This window comes from Trichomonas vaginalis, chromosome V, assembly GCF_026262505.1.
Source record: "Trichomonas vaginalis G3 chromosome V, whole genome shotgun sequence".
Taxonomy (NCBI): Eukaryota; Parabasalia; order Trichomonadida; family Trichomonadidae; genus Trichomonas; species Trichomonas vaginalis.
In genome coordinates this window covers 24,239,690-24,257,250 of record NC_067207.1, presented here as the reverse complement: position 1 = coordinate 24,257,250, position 17,561 = coordinate 24,239,690, and the positions used below count along the sequence as shown (strand labels likewise).

Genomic DNA, 17,561 nt, shown 5'->3' with positions numbered 1-17,561 from the left:
GTTTTACTTAACGTTGATACTTACAAAGGAAATCGTTGAAACATTAATCAAATACATCCAAAAAATCCAATTTTTACACCAAAGTTCCGAAATATATGATGAAATACGGCTTCAATATGTTTGTTTTATCATGATAAAGTGTGTAGATAGATAAATACCATGCAAAAAATCATGGACTTTCTGAGTAGAATGAGATATCTTGTTTTTCACAATAAAAATAGATGTTTTACATCAATATAATGAGAACTTTGGAATTAAGATATAGTAAGATCGAATCTTTTTGACATTGGTTGTTAGATACATTTTAAAGTGTATATTTTTGTTAATTTCGATATCATAATAGATTTGAGATAAATTTTCTTTTTGATATACCAAAATCTACATAAATAGTTTATATTTTCGAGAATATGGGAACAATGAATTATTCACAAACTTATTTTGGACAAAGGCTTCTGCAAATTGTTTCATTGAATGAAATCTGGAAAATTTTATTATTGTAGAGCGATCCTCAAGACATATAAGAACTTATGAGATTCAATAACTGTGGTTGTTGTTATTTAATGAAATGTTTATTAAAATGATATCTATTGGGGAACTTGAAAAAAATAACTTGAGGAATTATATGAAGAACTATCGCTTCCATCATTTAATGAGTTTTGATTGAGATATAATCTCACCATGAATGAGAATTAGGAAATTTCATGCATTTTTCAAATATTTTAGGTTATCATAAATTCTGAAATAATATCAGCTAGTTAAATTATAATAATTTTTGAAATCCCACTTCTATCGTTCTCGATGAACGTTATCTGGGAAAAGGGATGTCTCAAGGAAAAGACGAACTTAATATTGAGCTCCCAAAACAAAAAACCATAGTTAAACCATTTCACCAAGATCAAACATATTCACCATCCAAAGCTTTATTTAACTCAAGAGCTCTCGATAAACAAACTCAAGTTTTCGATATAGTCACAAATGAAGAAGATAAGCTTCAATTACCACCTACAAATAATCTCAGTTTAGTAGCTTTGAGAAATAAAACAGCAAAATCCAAAAAACGACAAACAACATCAAAATTTTCACAGTCAATTGTTAATCAAGATGCTCAAGCCAACATGAAATCTCTTTTAAGTCCTCGACCATTAACATCTTTGAGGCCAAAACCATTAAATTCCGTTGAAATTGTTCAACATGATATTGAATTAGAGAGAGAATCGCTTGCTTTTCCAGAAGATCCAATTGCATACTTTTCAAAATGCAAAGATGGAACTGGCCATCGCTTTATTTACTTAAATTACACATACAAAAGGGACGATCCTCAATTTAATCCATATTCTCTCTCTAAAGTACCATATGCTGAAATAGATCCCGAGTATTTTACCATGTCCGCTAACGGTGTTACTAGAATTCAGCCAGATGGCGACACAGAACATGTTTCATTGGATTTATGGGCAAAAGAATCTTCAATTTTCTTATCCATTCGCAAATTACAGATGTTTTCTAAGTATTACTACTGGAAACCATTCAAAATTTGGCGTAATTTCGTTATGAAACAGAGATTTGAAACTCTTCGAACTTCAATCACTCAATACCCGATGTTTCACAATCCACGGTTCTTTGCATCGACTGTACAAATCCTTAGAACTACATGTAACACAATAATTAATAAATATCTCTTACCTTTCATCCAAGAAAAGAAATATAACTTAGACAGCTTCATTGATACGACAGAAAGCAACTTCAAACTCTTACATAAGGAGTATCTACAGTTTATAGCCGATATTGCTAAGGAAATTGTCGCTGTTGACAAATCCGTTCGAGATCCTCAACGGTTAGTGGTCAACGAGTCGAAATTTCCAGAGATCAAGCGTAAGAATCCCAATATCGAGCAGTTGAAGATCCTTGAAGTCAAAATTAACCAAGAAAAAATAAATTTGACGAGAATGGTAGACGAAGAGATCCAAAACCTGGCCAATTTCATTCTCCAGACGGACTACATACTCCTAGAATACCTTGCGAAGAGCTGTATGGTCTGTTGGAAGAATGCCAAAAATAATATTCGAGCAGATGCAGCATCCATCTTCCAAATCGAAGTATCACTCGCAGACAATGGAGATATAGCGTTTTCTCCCAACCTTGACGAGCTTATTTCCACAGTTCGTGATACTTTGGATGATTCAATTGATATCGTCAACAAACTTCCAAGATTAGTGCTTTACGAGTCATTAGTTCCTTTCCTACAAGAGAGATACAAGAAACTACAGAACGTTATCAACTCTGGACCCACTTTTCTAACCGTAATTAGAGATACGAAATGTTTTCAAGAGATAAAACAAGATATCCTTGATTATTTGACAAATGTTTATAAAGACGCTGAACAGCATTGTCAATTGTTCAAGGATTACTTCTCAATTGCAGAAATGGGAAGAACTTGGAAACCAGAAAATTACGGTTATAAAAGAGGGGGAAAATCCGTTGACTTCACTTTTAAAGATCTCAGTGGTTCCATTCATTTCGATCCCTCCAAACAGATAATTGTTGATTTTTCAACAGTTAGACATGACATCGAGCAATTTAAACGTGATGAACAAAGGATGAACCAATTTCCATCATGTATTGTTCGTGGACCATTATTTGTTGACTCAAAGAACTTAAGGAATTTACTGAGTCCTATTCCATCACGATCTTTGAAACAAGCACATTCATATCTTGACAAAATGATGCAAGAAAAGATCGAGTATTTAACGAACATCTTCCATTATTGTTCGAAACACATCAAGAAAGAACCTCCTTCTTTAGAACAATATGTAGAATTTTGTAAATTTAATGAATCTGTTTCGGAAATGTCTCCTTATTTGACACAAGAGATTTCTTTTGTTGATAATTTGTTTAGTTTATTCGAAACTGCTGGTTTCCAACCATCAGGAGACATTGATTTGAGTAAGAACCCATTACACGATGAGTTTAGAAGATTCAAAGCAGATCAAGGCGCAGGAGCAATGATGAAAGAATTACATGAAGACAAATTCACGAAGATTTTGCAATCAAGGGTTTTGGCATGCAATAATAAACTCAGTGATTATATGGATGAAATACTACAATTCCCACAAACAATTGATGAATGTGATACTCCGAAAAGTGTTAAACAAAGTTCTCAAATCGTATTACAAATTGAGAATTTACATAATGAAGTTGTTTTATTGGCACATTGTCAACAAGTTCTTGGCATTAAATTTAATAATTTGATATCATATGATACTGTTTTGGATATGGGTAAATTCATGTCGAAATTGTATAAAATCATTGATTCATGGAAAGAATTGAATTTGATGATACAATCTTCTCCTTTTGTTTCTATGGATATCGAAAGATTTTGCACGGATTTGGAGAAATTAAATACAGAAGCAACAGAGCTTTCTAAGAATGCAACACAGGAAAATCCTTTATTAATTGAAGTCATAAATAACTTGAATAAGATTGTTCCTTTCATTCCTCAATTGAGAATGTTATTCACAGGAAAAATGGAAGGCCAACATTGGATAGAATTGTTTGATGAATGCGGACAACCAGGAAAATACACTCCTGAAATTAAAATCATTGATTTGCTGCAGTTGAACATTTTGTCTGAAAAAGAAAAGATTGAAAAAATTACTTCTACTTCTAAAGGTGAATCAGCCCTAATTGAAGAGTTTAAGAAGATCTCTGCTCATTGGGAAGAAGTTCAATTACCTTTGAGAGATGGACAACAAAAAGCAGATGATTCGCTGTTGTTAGGTGATTTGAATCCTTTGTTCAAAGAAATAAAGAGTTCACAAGATGAGCTACAAAAGATGTTGCAAATTCCTTTCGTTCACGTTGTAAAGAAGGAATTAATGGAGTTGGGATCGAATCTACAAAGATACGCTGAAATTTTGGATATGTGGAGAAGTTTTCAATCGAATTGGGTCATTTTGCAAGCTTTCTTTTCATTGGATGGAACAAGCGACATATTACCTGAGCAGTCAACAACATTCGCAATGGTAAGAAGAAGATGGATGTCGCTTGTAAGACATACTTTGGAAAGAACAACTTTGGTGCACGTGGCAAAATTCCCGTCACTTTTGGAACATTTGACAGAAAACAATCAAGGCCTTGAAAACATCATCGGATCGATTTCTGCATACATTGACCATAAAAGGAAGAAATTACTGAGATTATTCTTCTTATCTGACAATGAAGTCCTTTCTTTGTATTCAACAACAGATTTTGAAAAATTCTGTTCACATTTGTCAAAAATTTTCATGCACATAACAGGATTTGATTCACAGATGCAGGAATCAGCTGATGGCAAACCACAGAAGTTCACGAACACCCAGAACTTCACGAGATTGAAGATCATCGGCTTCATCGGTGAAAACACAGAAGTTTTGTCATTGAGACAAAAAATAATGTGCACTTTGACAGTTGAAGATTGGGTTTCCCATTTGATGGAATCGATGAAATACTCCGTGAAATACTTTTTCACAGAGGGATACAAGACTTACACAACTATGCCATTGACTGATTGGACAATGACAATTACTTCTTATATTTCTGCTTTAGTTTTGTATACAACATTCACAAGAGAAATTGAAGAATGTTTTGCTAATGTAGAAAACAATGCAAAAGCGTTTTCTAACTACGAATCATTGCTTAATCAAAGGTTGAGTGATTTAACTAACTACACACACTCTCCTTTGGCACAGAGCGAGCTCTCGAAGATCTCTGTCATCATCACAATTCTTCAACAACAAATTGCGTTGACAAGAGAATTTTCAGAGCGAATTCCTCAGTTTTCTCAAAAAATCGCATGGCGACAACACTTGAAATTGAGATACGACGTGCAATCACAGAAGATAATGACTGAAATGGATGATTTCACTATTGAACACGGTTACGAATTCTGGGGAACATTCAGACCATTGATTTATTCTTCTTCAAGTCAAAAAGCCGTTTCTGCTTTAGTTCGAAATTCCATTTCTGGTTATTTACCATATTTATTCGGCGCACCACAAACAGGAAAACACCAGCTGTTGAGCTCTGTTGCAGCTCTTTTCGGACAGTTTGTTTTCACTGTTCCAGGATTTACAGCTCAAACATATTGTGATTTGAGTCAAATCTTCATAGGAGCAGCGATTACAGGTCATTGGGTTGTATTTAATGATGTACAGCATCATTCTTTGCAAACATTGACTAATTTGTTCGAAAAGTTCAGGTATTTCCAGTCTGAAATGCAAGGAATCAACACCAAAATCGTTTTGAACGATGTTGAATGGAATTTCAACAAAGGATGTCGTTTCTTTTTGGTCGGATCCGATGAACCACTTAAAAACGAGAAAATCTTTCCATCTCAATTGTTGTCAATCTTGAAACCAGTCGCAATGATGAAACCACAAACGAAAGATTTAACAGAAATAAAGCTTTCAGCCAGTGGTTTCATGTCCACTAAATACATCGCACAGAAGTTAGTAATGCTTATAGAAACAGTTACTACTTTATACAATTATGTCGAAAACAAATACATTGTTTCCATAATTTCGAGTATAATTGATTCAGGAACAACATTTTTGAGGCATATAATGCATTCCAAATCTATACTTTTCTTGCATTATTATGAATCAGCGAGATCATGTGAAGAATTCTGTATAGCAAGAGCTTGTTACACTTATTACAAATATCATCTTAAAACAGATGATTTGAACGGTTTAATTCAACTTTTATATTCTCATTTTATGTTGTTTGACGGTTTTGACAATTTCAAACAAAATCTGACAGCCGAGAAATACTTCCAAGAATACCAAGAAGAATTAGCAATCAAGTATTATTTCGCAAACATTTCAACCACAAAATTATCTGCAAAAGTCAAAGAATATTTAGTTGAAAAAGTTATTGATTTACATCGTTTTCTCAAGGTTTACAACGTTGTAATCATAAATGGATCACCTTACAGCGGTAAATCATCTCTTATCACGTTACTCAAAGAACTCTATGAGTACGAAAATCCTGACTTTCAATCAAAAGTGCCAACCCGTTTGCCAATCAACAAAACTGACATTTATTTCGGATCTGACAAATGGTTGAGGATATCAGGCACGAAAGAAAACAAATGGAAGTTTGGAGAACTACATTCTGTCTTGTACAATTTGCAGAAATCAGAGACACTGCAAATCGTGAAATTTGATGGTCCTATTTCACCTGAATTTTCTGATTTCATTTCAAGTTTGTATTATGGTGGTACATTGATGTTGAATTCTTTCGACAGATACAAATCCGATGAAGGAATGAAGGTTATTGTCGAAACAAATGATTTGTCATTCTTGAAACCAGATGCAATAGGAAGAGTAGGTATTTTGAATCTCAATGATATCCATGTTGAACAAAACACTCAAATATTACAAGCGAAACAATGCTCAATTTTGTATCCTGAAATAATATTTGATGAAGGTTCTAAAAATTCAAATTTACAAAAAGAAGTTTTGTCAAATTTGAAAGATTTATTTGTCCAAATTGCTCCACAAGTTGTTGATTATATCTATCATACAAAGAACTGTATATATTACAGTGAAAGCCTCAAAATGGTCAAAGACGGAAACGTTTACATTTCACATCACTTACCATTAGAAGTTGTCAAATTATGTTTGAGTTATTTAGAAACTTCTGATTGCGATTGCCATGATAGCAACAACTTGAAGATTGTCATGGTTCACTCCTTCTTCATCATATATAAGAATATCATTGATGTTGAACAGATAAACTTATTTGATACATGGATAAGATCAACTTACATCATAGAAATTCCACCTGATTGGGTCAATTTTTCTGTTCCTGACACTTTTTGGGACATTTATTCAAGGCCAAGTTTGTTATCAATGAGATTATACAAAGGAAAATTGATACCGTTGGATTATAGTCCATTACAAGGTAAGCCAATCATTAATTCATCACAAGGATATACATTGGCTTCTGATGTTTCTGTTTGTTCGCCACAATTTTTGCCTGCTTTATTCCATTCAAGAATCGCTATGAGAAAAAGTGACAATTTAATAATTCATGGTGAAAGATTATGTGGAAAAAGTACTTTATTGAAGTTCATGTTCCTTAACACTGATATTATTCCTATCTATATCCCTGTAACGAAGACTTCAACACGAAGTTCAATTTGTAACTTCATCCAATTCCACACAAAAATAATCGCAAAAGATTATGTGATGGAATTCGATCGAAAGAAGTATTGTTTGATATTCGATAATGTTTGTCCTGATAACAAGGAAACATGTGAATTCATTAGAGCTATCACGAAAACATCAAAAATCCCTGATATCCATCAAAACGATTTCAAGAAATTTGATTACAATATCATAAAAAGCTGCCAAGTTATCGTCATCACTTCATCTCTCCAAGGCTTTGATGTTCGCTTCCTTTCAAGGTTTGTTCCTATCTTAGTTCCTCCTCCAACATACAAATCCATCAAATACATCTATGATACAATTGGAAAAGCTGTTGGAATTTCTGCCAAAATTTTACAACCTCTCTGTGATTTGTTCGAAGTTTTGTATAACCAGAACAAAATAAACTTCCATTTCTCTAAACTAATCGAAATACTATCAATTATTGATTGTAGAAATGCTAAAACAGAGCAAAACATGACAACATGCATCAAAACAATTTTGGCAGAATTAAATTTCCTTTCTATTTACAGACAACCAGAAACAGTCATGGAATTATTGAAGAAATCATTCAACGACATCTTCTTCTTAGAACAACAACGTCAGATCTTTGACATTGTCTTCAATTCCGGTGACATGTATTATTCGGAAATTTCACAATCTGAGAACAATCAACTGAGTGTTTTATTTAACAAACACCAATTAAAAGGTCTGACTAACATGTTGACCGAAGTTTGTTCGAATTTACAACCTCCTCTTCCTTTCACATTGCGATTGAACTCAATTATCATTTGGAGTCATTTGCAACGAGCAATTTCATATCCAACAGGAAATTGTTTGTTAATTGCTCCACCAGGAAGTGGAAGATATCATTTGACAAGATTTGCAGCTTTCCAGAAATCATATTCATTCTTTGTCTTAGATAAAGCGAAAACACCTCTGCTGAAATCATCTGGTTTATGCTCATTGATTGATGATGTTTTACTTTCAATATTAGGAGGCCATTCCGTTGTTTTATTTGTTCGAGGATATACACAAAACGAACTTAAATTATTGAACATTAACACAATGTTTGAGATCTTTGATAATTCACATTTAGAAGACATTTATCAGCACTTTAATACACATCGACAAAACATTCATGCAACAAAATATGATACATATAATTATGCATTCGAAATGATCCGTAACAAAATCCATTTTGTTATTGCCGTTGACAAAGATTTCGATATTTCAGAATATCCAGATTATTATGTCATTGACTTCTACAAACTTAATTCCGATTACATGCAACGAGTTGCAAACAATGTTATCAAAGAACATGAATTTAAACCTCTTTCCGAAACAGCTCCTACAAACATTGGAAAAGTTTTGTTGCAAATCCATGAAGAAATTCAAAGTAAATTTGAATTTGTTACACAAAACATATTCAATGATTTTGCTTCTACATTTGTCACAATGTCTCGACAATCATTTGATGAAATCAACAAGCGATCTAAAGATCTTGAAAACGCTATTAATTTCATCAAAGATTTAACTACTAAAAGCAAAGAAACCGAACATCGATTGAACGAGATCACACCATTAATTGAACAACTTAATGGTAATGCCGATAACAACAGCCAATACGCATCCAAAATGGACGAAAAGCGCTCTATTTTGTCTAGTTTAGATGAAAAGGAACGAATCAAAACAGCCGAATGTAAACAATTAAATGAAATGATCATCATAAACAAAGAACAGATGACCGTTCATTTATCCGATTACACGCAGAAACTTCAATTGTTGAATGAGATCCAACCATCGGAGTTACAAGAATTCCGACAAGTAACATCGCGACAAAATAATCCAGTCATGATTTCAACAATTAATTTGTTGTGTTCTCTTCTCAATCAAAGTCCTAATTTCGAAACTAATAGAAGGAAACTGATCAATGATGAGAGCCTGCCAACAACTTTAAGAATATCTATTGATCCAAACAATATCAGTGAAGAATCAATGAATAACGCTGAACAATACTTTAATGAAGTCAGTTTGAATTCCGAACAAAACGTCACACAAATTTCACCCGTTTTAGGCAAATTATTTTCATATGCAGTTTCAGTTTATAACCTTGCGTTGAGTAACAGCAAAGTTAAACAACAAGAAACAGAGTATAACGAGAAATCTAAAGATTTAGCACAATTCATCGAATCATCACATTCAGAGAAGAAATCAATTGAAGAAGAAATGTCACGAATCGATGAAGAAGCTAAATCATTCCAATCAGCCGTTGAAATGCGAGATCAACTTGAAAAAGAGCTTGCGACATTAGAGAACAAGAAACAAGCTATCGATACTATGCTTAAAGGCTTAGATTTAATGAATGACGAATGGATGGAAGAAGGTCAAAAAGTATCGACACAACGATTGTTGTTGATTGGCGACACAATTCTTTTTTCTGCTTACATTGTTTACTTCGGCTTCATGAAACAAGAAGAACGAGAAGAGAATCTTGTTCATGTATTAGAAATCATTCGTAATTCTAAGATCCAAGTCAATTTGGAACCACATGGTTTGATTGAAAGTAAACTGAAAGATGTTGTTGATTACATTCATTTAACTAAACAAGAATTCCAACCATTGGACAGTGCTAATGACTTATCACATATCATGCTCACTCCTAAACCTCCTCTGATCATCGATCCAGATGACATGATGTTCAATCTGCTTAAGGAAGCTCTTCCAAAACAAAAATACCGAATTGTTTCAATGTTAAGTGAAAGTTTTTGTGAAATATTGAATGAAAGTATGCATAAAGGCTTTACATTGATTATCAGAGATGTTAATCGAATATCTCCAGAACTCAGATCCGTTTTACCATATTTAACTCGAAGGAAAGACATGATCCAGATTTCATTGAATGGTGAATTATCTAAATTGTCACCAAATTTCAAAGCAATTCTTTTTACAAGTGAAATCACAGAAGTTAAACAAATTCCAACAGATTTATTCTGTCACACAACAGTTGTTGATGTCAGTGATTCTACACTCAAAAGCTCAGAAACGATGTTTGGATGGCGATTAGTTAATTATTTCGATACAGAATTAGTTCCAAGAATGTTATCAATGACACATGCCGAACTTCAAAACAAATCGGAAGTCAAGAAGTTCGAAGAAGAAACATTACATGCTATTGATGAAATTGTTGAACGAACTATGAAAGAAGAAGACTTCGATTTCCTTTCCGATGGAAAAGTTTCATCGGACTTAATGCGCTCCAAAGAATGTTATTTCGCAGCAACAAACTTCACAAGTGACACATCAGCAATTAATAATGAAGTTGACATGACAACAGAATCATTTCGAACACACATTAAAGTTCTTTCTAGTTTGTGGACCGCATTATCACGATACATGCCACGTGTTTGTAAAACACACTTTTATTCATTGCAAACATTCCTTAAATCTATCGAACTTGGTTTGCAATCATCAGGCTTCACATCAGGCATTCTTACACAACCACAATTACAAACATTGAAAACATCATTGATCCGTTTCATTTTCAAGACATATTTGCCAACAATGACCGTTTCAGATTCCTTCTTTTACATGTTCATCAGTGGTTATTTGATCTCCGAGAAAGAACACAAAGTTCAAATGAAAGACTTAGATATTATCATTGACCACATTGTTGACGAAAACTTTAACAAAGTTGATCTTCGTAAATTTGAAACACAGAAAGGAGATCCAATTGACCAATTAAAGTTCTCTAACATCACAAACATATTTCGATTCATTGACAAGTTTATTTGTGATGTCTTTGGTGACGATTATTCTTCATTGTTCCCATCATTCTCAGTTGAATCATTCACCGAAGACAAAAACATCATTTTACAATGCGAACATTTCAGTGATCCCACCGTTTTACTTGAGAATTTTGTTACATTACGTGGTAAAAAGTCATTTTTCAGTGTTTCATTGAACGAAAACAGTCTTGAACAAAGCAAGAAGATCTGTGATATTGCAATGGAAAAAGGCGGTTTAATTGCTATTCATTACATGAATTCATCACCAAATTGTGGCACATTCATTTCATCATTATCAGATAAATTCAATGAACAGAAGAATTTCCACATCATTTTGATTTGTTCTGATTCATCATATATTCCACGAGATTTCGTTCTTCAGTCATCTGTTTATTCATATGATGACTTTCCTCTGATCAAAGTCCAGATGAATCAATTGTACCAACACGTCGTCAGTTCTATCGAATTACCAACTAAACTTTCTAAGAAGATCACATACGGAACATGTTTAGCTTATTCATTGATCAAATTCTCGAACTTTTTATCTCCTATTGGCATTTCATCCAAGTTATTCATGACAGAAGACGACATCAAAGGTTCATTGCTTGCTATGCATGCAACACAAAATGACGAAATCTTTGTTCGAAACTATCGTGAATACATCAAAGATTCATTCCTTTCCAGTTCATGTGTTGATGAAAACGACCATCGTAAATTGAAACAGATCTTGTTCACTGTTCTTGGTCCCGATTTACCGGAAGAATCATTTAGTTTCGTTGATTCATCTAATCCAAACAAAGACAAATGGATTTTGTCAAGTGATCCAATTCACAACATCGATAAATTACCGGATTTCGGCACATTAGATCCTCTTCTTATCGACAACAACATCGGTCAAACTCTTTTGTGGCTTAACTTCTCAAAGTGGTGTTCTAAACCATTCTTCTCATTTTACAAAGGAAATCCCGATTTAGAAGAGAAAGATTATTTGAAGCGATTAGAAATTCTTCGCAAAGACATTCCATCCATCATCTCATTGAATGATATCAGGTCAGTTTCATCACCATTGACAATGTTTGTCATCACCGAAATTGAGCGATACAACGATGTTATTCGCGAAATCGATCTTGACACTAATCCTCTTCACTTTGACATTGAAACAGCACAAGCTATTTGCCAAGGTAAGTGTCCACATAAATGGAAAGAAACACTTGGTTATTATGGTACAGACTCTCTTCATAAGATGACAGCAATTCTTAACGAACGAAATAAACTTCTTAGTGAATGGTTTAACACAGGAATCATTCCTAAACAGATCGACAGTCGATTGATCACTAACATCCGAGGTTTGTTGAATTCATATCGTAATGAAATTTCTATTCAACGAAATTCTACAACGAACTCACTTAATTACGAGTTTAAGTTCATTGACCATAAAGACAACAATCCCGGAATTACATTCAGTAATTTCGCATTAGTTGGTGCAAACTTTGATTCAGCGAACTCAAAGATCATCCCTCCTAACTCTAAATCATCTCCTATTTGTCTTCTTCCACCTGTCACATGCACTCTTGTTCGTGAAGCTAAATCAGTCCACACATTCAACTGTCCTTGCTACATGCAATTTCCATCTCAAGACACTATCAACATCAACGGAAACAACTTCGTTTGGTCAGCACTTATCCAATCTGATGTTCCAGACAAAACACTTATTTCTAGTGGCACATGCATTGTTTGTCAACCACATGATTTGATGATTTAATTTTTATATTTTATTATTTTATTATTTGTTTATTTTATATAAAAGTATTATATTATTTATTTTTATCAAAATATACAAATAAATTGAATTCCATTTCACTCATCAAATTTTTGTCCTCAATATAGATAAAATTATTATGTAACCTTTCTCGATAACGATCTGATGTTCAAATCAAAAGGTTCTGGAATAAGGTCGACAAAAAAAGTGCGGAAATTTAAAACCGCCGTTTGAGTTCTTTCTGAGACTCTGTTTGTCAGAAAGTATACATTTGTAAACATTCTGACACTAAAAAATTTTTGGCCTTTCAAAGTTTTTGACATTGTGGGGTTTTGTGTCAGAAAGTACTCAATTTTCCTCTCAAACGATGTTTTTTTTTCTGACACGCTCTCATAAAAACATTTTATCTTTGTTGCAACAACAAAAAAATATAAACATCTATATTAGGTACTATATAACGATTTTTACTAACTTTTTCCCAACCGAAAATATTAACTTTTTACCTTAGAAAATTGGAGAATAAAGCTTGGGTGTAAAAAAAAACGCACAATTTTTAATGTCCCTATTTGATATGATAAGTTTTTAGTTAATTCTAATAAAAAAAATTATGTTCGACTTCGAAATCGTTTACTGCTCATGAATAAAAGGAAAATTTAACATGATTTTGAACATAAGCATTATTTTCATTTTCTTCTTCGTTTTCGTCATTATTTGGAGTGGAATCACGACATTTATATTTTAATGATTCGACAAAATCTGTTGTCGAAATATTCAAAAGAGGACATTCATTTTCAAATGAAATACCTGTGTTCTTAAATATTGGCGATGGATATCCATATGATGAATATGATGTATTTTTATCTGTTGTTGAATTTTCGAATGTTAAAGTAGATTGATATAAATAAAAAATGATAGGAATTTCATTCTCATGAATAAAACAATAACTCATGAAAACATTAGAAGAAGAAGAATAAATCAGAGATCCTTCCGTTGGACTTCTATTTCTTATATAATTACATGAAGTAATTTTAAGTATTGATGAAGAGGATGAGTGATAATTTAAATTATATTGTTTTTGATTGTTTTCAATGACATTGACACAAGTTATGTATGAATCAGAGGTAATTGATGATATATAATAACCTGAAACACTTCCTTTGACTCTATTTTGTGTAATATTGCATTCATTCATGATTACAAAGCCACGACCCATGAAAGCTGTAAAAGCGCAGTCTAGTTCTGAACTGCCGCAGTTGTAAACTAAAGTTTCATTAGCATGATTTTTGTAATTTGGTTTATATGAAACATCTATGTAAAATGAAGGTCCACCGCCTGAATTTGTTGAGTTAATGAATGAATTTTTTGTCTGAACAAATTCACCTTTGTTGGAAAAGTAGAGAGAACCTCCCCAGTGTGATCCAGAGGAACACGATTCGAATTTATTTGTTTCTGTATATGTTTTAACATCATCACTCGTTGTTGAAATTTGAATTGCACCGTTTGGACTTAATTCAAGAAAAAAACAGCTTGAAACAAAATATTTTAAGTTGTTTGATCTTGTAAATACATTGCCGCTATGAATGTGGTCTTCATCATAGCATGATCCTGGGAAGATCCCTTCCCAGGAGATAACTGATATTTTCTATCGTCGAAATTTCAATGTACACATTCAAATATTGAACCTAAGATTTTATAAAGATGAATACTGAAAATATATCGTGCACAGCGTTCTTATTAATTAAATCATATAATATTTTGATTTAAAATATTATTGGATGGGAAGAGTATAAGAACTTTGATAAAATGTTGGGAATTTTGAGAGTTGGCGTCACTAAGGCGTCATATTGTAAAACATTCAATTTTGAATACTTTATGGTGTCATAAGGCAAGAATTCAGAGGATGAGGGTAGAGGTATGCTGACTAGAATAAGGTTAATTTTTTCTCTTAACGTCATTTTTAATGGCCACGTCTAGAACCAAGCATAACATTATTTTAGAAACAAGTAAAGTCATTCGAAAAAGCACTTCATATATTATGTTTTCGATCATAACATAATAGATGTTTTCGCTTTTATACAAAAGATTTATCAAATTTATTATCATATATGTTATTATTAGTTCATCTTTACGGAAACGCCATAGCATTAAGAAACTCGCATGGGAGATTACTCAAACGTATATGTTAAAATCCTAAATTATTAACTTTTTTGTACAGGTGGTTTTCCTTGTAATAGCTATAAAACATATAGATTCATTGTAAGTATCACCTTTAGAATAGATTTATTTAAAAACTATCAGCCAAAAAAAAGTTACCCGTATATTCAATTGCCGACTTATTCAAAATAGCAAAATTAATAATACGATAATGATTTATAGCATCATGGTATGAATAATGTTTAACTATTTAGCATGTCTTATAAAATTATTATTTTTTTTTTTTATTATTAGGAATAAATTATCTTAATACTAGTAAATAGTTCACACATTTATGTAATTTAGATATTTTTGCTCAGAAAGCCTAATTGATTGGTATTAACTCATCATTTATTCGCTCTTTGAGAAAGTATTATTAAAACATGCAAGATATGTGAGATTATTATAAACTTCGGATTGCAATCTGAATGGTTTAATTTCAATCATACTTCATGATAATTAATATAATATTTTTATTCATTATTGTAATATATGAAAATTAAGCATTAATAGTATTTTAGAACTTAAAATAATTAGTTTTTGTCGATTCATAATTCGAATAAATCAGCTAAATATGTATAAAATTTTAAAAATTCAAAAATGGCAATAATAATCTGAGCAAAAAATATAATCAAATTACTAATGCATTTTCCTCAAAATCGGCTGATAGATTTTCTTGCACGTTCATAGGGTTGTACAAACTGGCACGCCTGCTGGCACGATTTTTTTAAAAAACACATTAAAAAAGTCACTTTTTGCCCCATCTAATGAGATTTTTTTTACAATTTTTTCCCCCTTATTATTCAATTTAGATATGATTTTAAGCTCTCCAAATTGAAGTTTACCTGATGTTTCTTAGTTTTTATGATAATAAAATGTTGCAAAGTTGAGTTTGGATTCAATAAATTTAAGAAAATTTTATTTTACAATGAAATTATAAGAAAGGATGTTTTTATCCTATGTCAAAGAGAATACATTTGTAGATCCCGACTTTTGACATGGTTGAAAATTCCAAAAAAATTCAAAATTTAAAAAATAATATTAAAAAATATAAATTTCATGTTAAGGGTCCACTGTAAAAATTGAAAGTCTCTCAAAATTGAGAGGCGATTTGCAAATAATTGTTATCGTCTTTTTTCGAAAATCCACTTTTCCTAGTGTTCTGATTAATATTTTGTGAATGTAACAATGAAGTATATGTTTTAATAAGATGATAATATATTCTATCACTTCAAATCACATAAAAATTGCAAAATCAGCGAGTTTTATAAGAACATGATTTTTTCCTATTTTTTTTGCTTCTGGATGCGTGTTTTGAAAAATAGATATTTTCGAATTTTGATTTTATTATAAAAAAAAAGGTAGTGGGGCCTCCAGGCACTTCGTGCCCTCTAGCCCTGAAGATGTTTAGTATAACTTTGTCCGGACAAATAAGGGTCTATCGTCGCTACAGGAAAAGTTACAGGCGTTCCAAGGAAGTATACTTTGAGAAGCCTTTTCCCCTTATAGAATGAGATAGGACGGTTATTTTACAAAACTGACAACACTTTGACCGAGTAGTTTTTTGTTCTGAACAAAAAGTGTCATATAAACATCTGTCAAAAACCGCTTTTTAACTTCACTTAAAATGCCACGTAAGCTACGTAAGAATATACGTAAGAGGAAGGGAGCATTGAAACATCCAATAGTAAAACTGACACCACAACAACAGTTGCAACAACAAATGATGAATGACCCCACTATGTTGCAACAAATGTCAAGCAACCCTATGCTTTTAAACCGAGTTATTGGTGCACAGAGTGGAGGTTTAAGAGCGGCACTTTTAGCGAAAATGGCAGGCTATGGTGGAGCTGCAGACGGAACAGCTTATAACCCTCAAAGTCAAATGAATTTGAGTTCACTCAAAAATCAAATAACAGATGTCAAAAAGTCAAACATAGACATACAGAAACAAATAAGTGAAAACGAAAAGAAACTAGAATATGACAGACACACAAAGAAACTCAATGAGTTAAACGTAGAGAAAAAGAAGAAAGAAGAACAACTGAAAGAACTAAGTACAGAGGAATATGCGAAAAAAAGTGTCAGAAAAAGCAGCAGAAGTAGCAAAAATGGAACAAGATGTTATAAATTTGAAAAACCATACTACTCAATATAAAGTACTGAAAGATGAAGAGATAAAACAAAAAGCCCTGAAGACATATATGGATAGCGATGAGTATAAAAAAGAAGTTGAAGCAAATGTAAAGGCAGAAAAACTTTTACAGTTGCAAAACCAAACCGTACAGTATGAAAACTTAGCACAAGAAAGTAAAAATAACGACGCAGCCATGCAAAAGGCAATGAAAAGCGCAGAATATATAAAAGCTAATAATGACTGGTTAGATGCCCAAGCCAACGCCAAAGCAGCCCAACTTATAGGTCAATAAGGACAAAAATACAAGCGGATGAAGACAGTTCAAATGAAGCTTTAATGAATGCTGACTTTAAGAACGCCTTCGAAGCTCTTCATAGTAAGGTGAAACTAGTGAACGACTTCTCATCTGGAAAGAAACTGAAGTCTGAAGGTTTCGACAAAGAGTTAAGAAAGTAGCACAAAATATGACGAAAATAACAGATGCAGCAACGAGACAGGCA

The 17,561-nt window shown here is 32.6% G+C and overlaps 3 protein-coding genes across 3 annotated transcripts; 2 read left to right on the top strand and 1 right to left on the bottom strand.

Annotated features, from left to right (window-relative positions):
* Positions 1-1,115: 1,115 nt before the first annotated feature.
* Positions 1,116-12,734, top strand: TVAGG3_0393930 (dynein heavy chain family protein family; the record flags this gene model as incomplete). The annotated part of the gene is made up of 1 exon (XM_001584111.1): positions 1,116-12,734. The coding sequence occupies one exon, from the start codon at positions 1,116-1,118 to the stop codon at positions 12,732-12,734; it is 11,619 nt and encodes a 3,872-aa protein (XP_001584161.1).
* Positions 12,735-12,883: 149 nt separating this feature from the next.
* Positions 12,884-14,454, bottom strand: TVAGG3_0393920 (uncharacterized protein; the record flags this gene model as incomplete). Its single annotated transcript, XM_001584110.2, has 1 exon — positions 13,366-13,944. One exon carries the CDS (start codon positions 13,942-13,944, stop codon positions 13,366-13,368), a length of 579 nt encoding a protein of 192 aa, XP_001584160.1.
* Positions 14,455-16,551: 2,097 nt separating this feature from the next.
* TVAGG3_0393910 (protein of unknown function, DUF4106 family) lies at positions 16,552-16,965 on the top strand (the record flags this gene model as incomplete). The annotated part of the gene is made up of 1 exon (XM_001584109.2): positions 16,552-16,965. A coding segment is annotated over one exon (414 nt), but the record flags the coding sequence as incomplete, so codon positions are not given.
* Positions 16,966-17,561: the final 596 nt, after the last annotated feature.